This window comes from Bos javanicus, chromosome 18 (genome assembly GCF_032452875.1).
Source record: "Bos javanicus breed banteng chromosome 18, ARS-OSU_banteng_1.0, whole genome shotgun sequence".
NCBI classification, from domain to species: domain Eukaryota; kingdom Metazoa; phylum Chordata; class Mammalia; order Artiodactyla; family Bovidae; genus Bos; species Bos javanicus.
In genome coordinates, this window is record NC_083885.1 from 52,185,286 (window position 1) to 52,194,356 (window position 9,071).

The window sequence follows — 9,071 nt, forward strand, 5'->3', positions numbered from 1 at the left end:
ATCCCAGAAGCCAATTTCAAAATTAAAAAAAAAAATTCTGTTTTGTATACACAGATAAATTGATGTTTCAACCATTGAATCTTTATGCTGTACTTTAAATACGGAACATGGAGAGGGCAAATTCAGTAGCTGGAAACGAAGTAGATGTACCTTCATTGGCATCTGACTCTTTGCGACCCTGTGGACTGTATCCTGACAGGCTCTTCTGTCCATAGAATTGTCCAGGCAAGAATACTGGAGTGTGTTGCCATGCCCTCTTCCAGGGGATTTTCCCGACCCAGGTATTGATCCCTTCTCCTGCATTGCCGGCAGATTCTTTACATGTGTGGCTCACCTGGTAAAGAATCCGCCTGCAATGTGGGAAACCTGGTTGGGAAGATCCCCTGGAGAAGGGAAAGGCTACCCACTCCAGTATTCTGGCCTGGAGAATTCCACAATCTGTATAGTCCATGGGGTCGCAAAAAGTCGGACACGATTGAGCGACTTTCACTTTTCCTGTTGAAAAGATGTGCGTGAGGAGGGAAAACAGAATTACAACAGAGGACCCTCTCGATGTGGAACCAGTAAGGACAAAGCATGTTTGGTCACATTTCAGGGATTGAGGTATTTTGACTTTTGACTTCAGCCTATTCCTAAGAAAGCCTAGTTTCCTTCTCTTATTTCAACAGTAACTCTGGGGTTTACCAGGAAGCCTCTATGGCTGGTAATAAATTTATGTCACTTAGGCCCTTGGACATGTCCAAAGTGCTTCTAAGCTTGTAACCCTGTTCTAAGGCTGACACAGTAGACTGGCAAGACATTTGCCTGAGACCTTAGGGGTTAAGGGAAGTGAAAACCAGGTGAACTGACCACTTCCTCATCAGGGGGCGAGGCTTTGACGGTTTTCCGCTCGGACCTTCGCTGGAAGTGTAGTCCAAGAGGGCGGTAGTGTGGAGGGCCCACACGCACTCCCTTTGTATTCTGGGATGTGTAGTCCAAAGCTCCGTGTAGATTCGCACACTGCAGCTATAGTAAGGCTGGACTGCGAATGTCTCCCCACGGAATTCTGGGAAGTGTAGTCCAGGAGCTCCGGGTAGTCGCAGGCCCTTCGGCCCCGGGAAGACGACGTAGCAGCCATCTTTCGCTTGATGATGATGTTTCAGGTCCGCTTTTCACGATTCATTCAAACTTCCCCGAAATGCGCTTGGGGCCAGCATCTCCTGACCTTTCATTTGGAGAGAAAGAGAAGCAGCGGCTAGAAGCAGAGGTTTGACGGCCAAGGGTGATGATGTTCGTGCCCCTGGGCGGAGCGTTTGGTAGCATCCCGGGATGGGGCGGGCTCAGGTCGTGCTTCTTGGGATTTGAAGGTCTCCCCGGCTTTCTGAACCCCTAACCTGACCTCCCACTTATGAAGCTAACACTTTGGCTTCATACTCTGTTACACTGGGTGAGTTGCTTAACCCTTTTGTGCCTCCGTTGCTGTTCTGTAAAAGAGAAATAAAAGCAATGCTTTCTTAATACAGTATTTGGAGAAAAAAATAGCAAAAGGTCAACAAATGCCTGACACATGATTGTTATTAATGCTTCTGTAATTCAGAAGCACCTGGATTCTCACAGATTGTGAGAGCCCAGGGAACTGAATTGTCCTGGACTCCGGACTTGTTTAGAAAAGGGAGGGTTTCTTCTAGCTGGTACAAGAGGGTGTGAAATATAGGGGATGCAAACACAATCCTGGGATTTCACAACCTCCTTTCCTTCTCCAGCCCTTACTTCTCAGAAAGCACTACACGAAGGAAGCGGCAACAGAGACCCACGGGAGTAGAACTCGGCATTCTTCTATTTAAGATACATAAACTGTAGAACGTATGGGGCATGAGTAATGATTGTAACTGTGCCTTGGTCACTTAAGTTCCGTTCCAAAAGCTTTATACTGATGAACACCTTTCCATCACACTGGCTCTGTGCATCGGTACTGCTCTTTTCTCTGCTTTAGAGATAAGGAGATGGAGCCAGGGAACACAACCCTATTGGCCCATCCTCACCTGAATAGTAAGCAGAGCTGCGGTTGTAACCCTGGGCAGGCTGAATCCAACACCTGAGTTTGCTAATCTCCTTGATATATTCTTGTTGAGCATAGGGAACTGACTAGAATCTCTTCATGAAAGTAGGTTGGGGCTTAAATGTGGGGACCTTGAGAGCAAAGTTTAGGTTATTCTGTGAAGTTTCTTTGTTTGTTGTATTTTGTGTGTGTGGTTTCTTTGGTCTCACCACACAGCTTGCTGGATCTTAGTTCCCTGACCAGGGATTGAACCAGGGCCCATGGCAGTGAAAGTACCGAGTCCTAACCAGGGACCACCAGGGAATTGCCTAGTCTATCAATTTTAAGATAGTTTTCTCAACTGGGTCATTTATTTTATTTCAAATAATATTTATGTTACAGAAGTAACAATCATTACGGTAAATGCAGATGTAAAGAAAAATTTTAATTACCCATAAGTTTAGGATGTAAAGATAACAGCTGTTAATGTTTTCGTGCCTTTTTGTCTGGTTACTCTTTGTTTGTGTGTGTGTTTAGTGGAGGCTGTTTTCTTTGGGACTGAGGTTACACTGCCTTGCTACTCAAATTGTGGTCCACAGGCCAGCAGCATTGGCATCACTTGGGTAGGAAGGCCCAGCCTTGAGCCCCATTCAAGACCTTCTGATTTAGAATTTCTGCATAGGGGGCCCAGAAGTCTGCATTCCAACAAGATCCTGTAGTAACTCCTCTGCATGTGAAAATATGAGAAGCTCAGGAAAGGATCTTTCTTGTCTGGAAACTGAGGCCGAGGGAATTGCTGGATGTCGCAGATAAAGCTGAGCTGGATAAAGCAGAGCTTTACTTAGTTGGAGGGTTTTATTACCCCACTAATGATTGTCACTTGTCAGGGATCCTTGCAAAAAATCCTGACTTGAGCAAAAGGTAGCTAGCAAGTGTAGAATCAAAATGGAAGGGTATTAGATGTGAAGATATATCCCTTCCAGGCTTTTGGGGGTAGATTCATTGCTATCTTTTAAACTAGAGTGCTGTTGCTGGTGTTTAGTTGCTAGATTGTGTCCGACTCTTTGGGACACCATGAACTGTAGCCCACCAGGCAGCTCTGTCCATGAGATTTTCCAGGCAGGAGTACTGGAGTGGGTTGCCTTTTCCTTCTCTAGGGGATCTTTCTCACCCAGGGATCAAACCCGAGTCTCCTGCTTGGTAGGCGGATTCTTTACCACTGAGCCACCTGGAAAGCCTCGTAAACTAGAGTACTTGTGCCTAAAGTGGGAAGATCAACTAGTAGTTATTGTTAGTTAGTACTAGATATTTTTGCCATAGTCATCATCAGTGAACCACTACTATTATTACTATTGTTATTACTATGACTGTTTCTTAGCTTCTCTTTTTAAATTTTATTTCTTAAAATATTTATTGGTGTATAGCTGATGTGCTGTGTTATATGTTTTCTATAACTTTATTTTCATTAAAATATTAGGAAATAATATAAAAATAATTTCAAACAGAGAAAAGTTGCAAAAATAGTATAAGGAGTTCTCATATACTCTTTATGTGGAGTCACCAATTATTTCTGTTTTGCTCAGTTGCTCATTTGTGACCGCCAGGCAGCAGCCCCCAGGAACATACCTGTAATCAAAGAGCTCCGTTTGTTTGAGCTTACTGCAGCAAGGACACCTATGCCGCACTGGTGTCCTGGTAAGGAGGCGGTGAGGTATGGCTGTTTCTACGGTTTCGGTTCGTGTTAACTGAGTTGGGGAGAGCTTTAGGCAGTGAGAGTTTGTTCTGGATTGGATGGTGTCAGGAAGGAGATGCAATTTGACTACTGAATATCATAATGATTTGCATCTAGTGGATGAGAGAAACAAAATGGGACTGGAGTCATTATTAATGAAGTGGTCCATCACTTCATGTTTGCTGAGAGGACAGTTCTTTGTGTTTTTTTTTGTTTTGTTTTTTTAATATTATTTACTTGTGACTGCATCAGGTCTTAGTTGCGACAAATAGGCTTAGTGGCTCCACAGCGTGTGGGATCTTAGTTCCCCGACCAGGGGTCCAACCCACATCTCCTAAATTGGAAGGTGGATTCTCAACCCCTGGACTACCAGGGAAGTCCCAGTTCTTTGGTTATTTTTGTCTGTGTTATGGAGCAGCTTGTCTTTTTCTCATTTCGACACGATTCTTGTTGATCAGTTAAAAACACCAAGTTCGAGCCCTTTCTCTTGCTAGTTCTCAGTGCAGTGTGGTTTTTCATGGCTTTATCATGCTTGTATATTTTTTCGTTTGCAGAGCCAGTTGATCAAAAGGAGGTTAATGACATTGATAACACACTACTATCTAATGCACAGCCCATATTTACATTTTTTATTAGCCTTTTCTTTAAGATCTTGTTTAAAATTGAAATCTGGTTGACTTATAATATCATGTTTATTTCACAGCACAGTGATTCACTTATTTTTCAGATTCTTTTCCCTTATAGGTTACTACAAAATGTCGAGTGTAATTTCCCTGTGCTATACAGTAGGTCCTCGTTGGTTCTAATAAAGTCTTGGTGAGCCACTTTTCTTCTTCAAGGTGTAGTCCAATTATATGCTTTGCACTTAATCTTTGTTTCATTAGTCTTCTTTAGCCCAGAATGATTTCTCAGACTTTTTGGCTTTTGATATTTTTGAAGAGTATTGATAAATTATGTTGTGGGAGGGCCCTCTTTTTTGGTTTCTCTGACCTTTGTTCATAATTAGGTTCCGCTTATACATTATCATTTTAAAATAATTTTATTTATTTCTGGCTGTGCTGGGTCTTTGCTGCTGCCCGGGCTTTGCTCTGGTTATGGTGAGCAGGGGCTGCACTCTAGTGCAGTGCACGGGCTTCTGACTGTGGTGGCTTCTCTCATTGTGGAGCACAGGTTCTACAGCTTGTGGGCTCAGTAGTTGTGAAACACAGGCTTAGTTGCTCCACTGCATGTGGTATCTTCCCAGATCTGGGATAGAACCCATGTCTTCTGCTTTGGTAGACAGATTCCTCACTACTGAGCCACCTAAGGAAGCTGTGGTTTATCTGATACTTGTTCATGATTAGATTCAGGTTATGCATTTAAAAAATAATTTTACTCATTTGTGTTTGGCTGTGCTGGGTCTTCGTTGCTGCACGGGCTTTTCTCTAACTGTGGTGCCCGGGCTTCTCCTTGCGGTGGCTCCTCTTGTTGTGGAGCTCAGGCTCTAGGCCACGTGGGCTTCAGTAGTTGCAGCTTGAGGGCTCCGTAGTTGTGGCTCACGGGCTCTAGAGCACAGACGGGTTCAGTAGTTGGGACACATGGGTTTAATTGCTTCATAGTATGTGGATCTTCCTGGACCAGGGATCAAACTCATCTCCTGCATTGGCAGGTGGATTCTTTACCACTGAGTCACCAGAGAAGCCCTGGTTTATCTGATATTTGTTCATAATTGGATTCAGGTTATCCACTATTAACAGTGATGCCCCAGAAGTGGTGAGGCAGCCCTCTAAGGCATCATTCCAAGCAAATGTCAGTTTGTGGGTTTGTTCCAGCTGGTGATTTCAGCTTTGTGTGCTTGGTTAAAGTGTCTGCGAAGTAACTGTTGTCCTTTTTGCAATTAATATTTTGAAGCAATGTGGTTATCTTACTCTGCACTAAACTTTTCCAAATTTTAGCACCCATTGATGATTTTCTGTCTTTCATTCTAGTTATTAGTTTGTGTTCTACCATAGGGGGGAAGCTCTCTCTTCTCATCCATTTATTTCTATTTGGCTGCATCGGGTCTTAGTTGTGTTGCACGCACGTCTATCTACTTGCGACACTTGGCTCAGTACTTGTGGCTGAGTTGCCCCGAAACACAGGGATCCTAGCTCCTTGACCAGGGATCAAACCTGTGTCCTCTGCATTGGAATGCAAATTCTCAACCATTGGACCACCAGGGAGTCCCTTCATCCATTTATTTCTTAAACATTTCTTTATTTATAATCCAGATTCCTGTATGGAATTTTTTGGTATGGACTGTCAAGGTGTTTCTTATTATTGTTGCAGAATCCAGGCTTTTATTATTTCTCTTTACATCTGTGCATAATTGTCAAAAGGGTACTTCCTGGTTAAAAAGAAACAATGTATTTTTATATCTTTTATAAAAATTTGCCTATTTCAGTTTAAATATTAATGTTGTGGTAACAAAATTATGAGGAATACAAGCAGAAGTTTGCAGAACTCTAAAAGCTCCCATTTCGGGACAACAACCTGGGACCTGCCCATATTTGACAGTGTTCTGTTGCTAGAAATCACATCTATAAGGATCATTTCAAATTGTACAATATCATCTGCTTTACCACAGTTGCTGAGAAATAAGAAATCCTGACGGGGTTCTCAGAGCTTTCTGCCTTACACCAGTCTCATGAGGTGGATACCCCTGTTCTCCCCTACTTGCTGATGACAGAATTGAGGCGGAGAGATGTTAATAATTTGCCAAAGATGACACTGCTAGTGAGTGGTATAGCCCGGATTTCAGCCCATGCGTGTTGACTCCAAAGCCTGCTCTTACTCACGTGGTCTCTTATTACACCTTGGAATAAGAATGACCACTGTGAAAGCCACAGCACACTGATAGGGCCAGTGTGTGGGTGGGCACGTTGCTCCCTGAACAGCTAATGAGAGAGGTCTCGGGGGCATCTGGTATCAGTGCAGGATCCCTCTCAAGCCCACTCGGCTGCAGCCACTTGGAGGACTGAGTGCCTTGCTGATTCACAGTGAGCCCCACCTGGGTTAGTCACGTTTTTGTAAACCAGTTTTCACTGACTTCTTTCTGCTTTCCCCCTCTGTCTTCCTAGGACTCTGCACTTCCCTGGAAGGAGAGAGAAGATGAACATGTTCATGGTGAGTAGAGCTTGTTTCTCTTGCTGTTAAAAAATACCATTTTTGTACTCAGAGATTTTACGTGGATTTTTCTTTCTTTGTTTTTAATTGAAGTATAGCTTCCCTGATAGCTCAGTTGGTAAAGAATCCGCCTGCAATGCAGGAGACCCCGGTTCAATTCCTGGGTCTGGAAGATCTGCTGGAGAAGGAATAGGCTACCCACTCCAGTGTTCTTGGGCTTCCCTTGTGGCTCAGCTGGTAAAGAATCCACCTGCAATGCGGGAAACCTGGGTTCAGTCCCTGGGTTGGGAAGATCCCCTGGAGAAGGGAAAGGCTATCCACTCTACTATTCTGGCCTGGAGAAGTCCATGGACTGTATAGTCCATGGAGTTGCAAAGAGTCGGACATGACTGAGTGACTTTCACTTTCACTTTTCACTTTCATAGTTGATTTACAATGTTGTGTTAGTTTCAGGTACAGCAAAATGATTCAATTATATATATGTGTATGTATATATATATTCAGATTCTTTTCCCTTACAAGGAAATATTCTGTAATAACAAAATACTGACTGTAGTTCCCTGTGGGTTTTTCTTTTTCAAGGAGCCTAAGCCTGTGAAGACCTTTGTGAGCCATGTGTGCTTTTTAAAAAATTCCTGTCTTATGTAATTAGTTTTGGTTTTAATTTTGGTTTTATTTCGTCATTTTTTATTTCACAAGTAAAAGAAAAATTAAGGGACGTGAAGAACATCTTCCACTTTAATATTTCCCAGCTTACAAATTAGCTGCTTTTATATTTCTGTAATCTCTTCATCATGTGTATTCATAGCTGTGTATTTGTATTTATAACATAGTAGTAGTTGTATTAGTCGCTCAGTCATGTCTGATTCTTGGTGACCCCACAGACTGTAGCCTGCCAGGCCCCTCTGTCCATGGATTCTCTGGGCAAGAATACTGGAGTGGGTAGCCTTTCCTTTTGCCAAAGGATCTTCCCAACCCAGGAATCGAACCTGGGTCTCTTGCATTGCAGGCAGATTGTTCACCATCTGAGCTACAGGGAAACTCATTTATAAAATAGATACAGTTTAAAAACTTTTCTCATTTAATACTACCTAACATTTGCTTTTAATTGCTTTATCATGTTCCCAAAACTTCAGTCGTCTGTCGTGTCTGACTCTTTGCAACCCCATGGACTACAGGACGCCAGGCTTCCCTGTCCATCACCAACACCTGGAGCTTGTTCAGACTCATGTCCATCGAGTTGGTGATGCCATCAACCATCTCATCCTCTGTGGTCCCCTTCTCCTCCCGCCTTCAGTCTTTCCTAGCATCAGGGTCTTTCCCAGTGAATGAGTTCTTCACATCAGGTGGCCATAGTATTGGAGCTTCAGCTTCAGCATCAATTCTTCCAATGAATATTCAGGACTGATTTCCTTTAGGATTGACTGGTTGGATCTCCTTGCAGACCAAAGGACTCTCAAGAGCCTTCTTCCAGCACCACAGTTCAAAAGCATCAATTCTTTGATGCTTAGCTTTCTTAAATACCCAGTTTTACACTATTTTTTATTCATAGACCTTTAGGACTTTTACTGTTTTAAGAATGCTACAGTGACAATGTTCCTGATTTAACTTTTTTCTCAATGTATTCTGAAAAATATTGCCTCTTTTTGCCCTTGACATACTAGATATGCAAAATTGAAGTGGTATATTTTGTAAGTGGTGCCTTGGATGTTTTTTGGTAAAATAGCCAAATATGGCACAGCAGGGTCAAACTGCCTCTTCACACAGAGAAAATAACTATTGGTAGTTTTCTTATGACAAGAGTGAGATTCTGTCTTCCTGTGGTTGAATCAGACCCTGTGTGTATTTTATTTACTGGTTTGTTTGTTTATCCATCTTGTACTGGGTTGGCCAAAAAGTTTGTTCAGATATTTCTGTATGGTGGTATGGAAAAGCTGGAATGAACCTTTTGGCTAACCCAGTATTTTTTTTTATTTTGATCAAAATAATCCATGACCTTAATTTTAAAAGTCAGGTGGTACTTCACTTGTCACTGCATTGACACCTGAGAACAATTGTCTAAAGAGGTACATACTTGGTTTTATCTTTGTTTTAAGTAAAAGGGTTGTGAAAAATGAGGAACCAATTCAGATTTATCCAGAAAACCAAGATTCTGGAGTCAGAATATACCATTAGATA

At 42.5% G+C, this 9,071-nt stretch overlaps 1 protein-coding gene across 6 annotated transcripts in view; it reads left to right on the forward strand.

Annotated features, from left to right (window-relative positions):
• Positions 1-9,071, forward strand: part of LOC133230715 (zinc finger protein 226-like) — a 29,334-nt gene that overhangs the window by 13,427 nt on the left and 6,836 nt on the right. The window contains exons 1-3 of one of the 6 annotated variants that reach the window (XM_061388547.1): positions 354-1,246; positions 6,355-6,503; positions 6,848-6,893. The exons of 1 other annotated variant lie outside the window; for it this stretch is intronic. In XM_061388547.1, the coding sequence (XP_061244531.1) occupies positions 6,450-6,503; positions 6,848-6,893 (100 nt within the window). In that variant the 5' untranslated portion in view covers positions 354-1,246; positions 6,355-6,449. Of the gene's footprint in view, positions 1-352; positions 1,270-6,354; positions 6,504-6,847; positions 6,894-9,071 lie in introns of those variants that run through there. 4 more of the 6 variants (XM_061388544.1, XM_061388545.1, XM_061388548.1 and 1 more) reach the window with 4 other exon arrangements.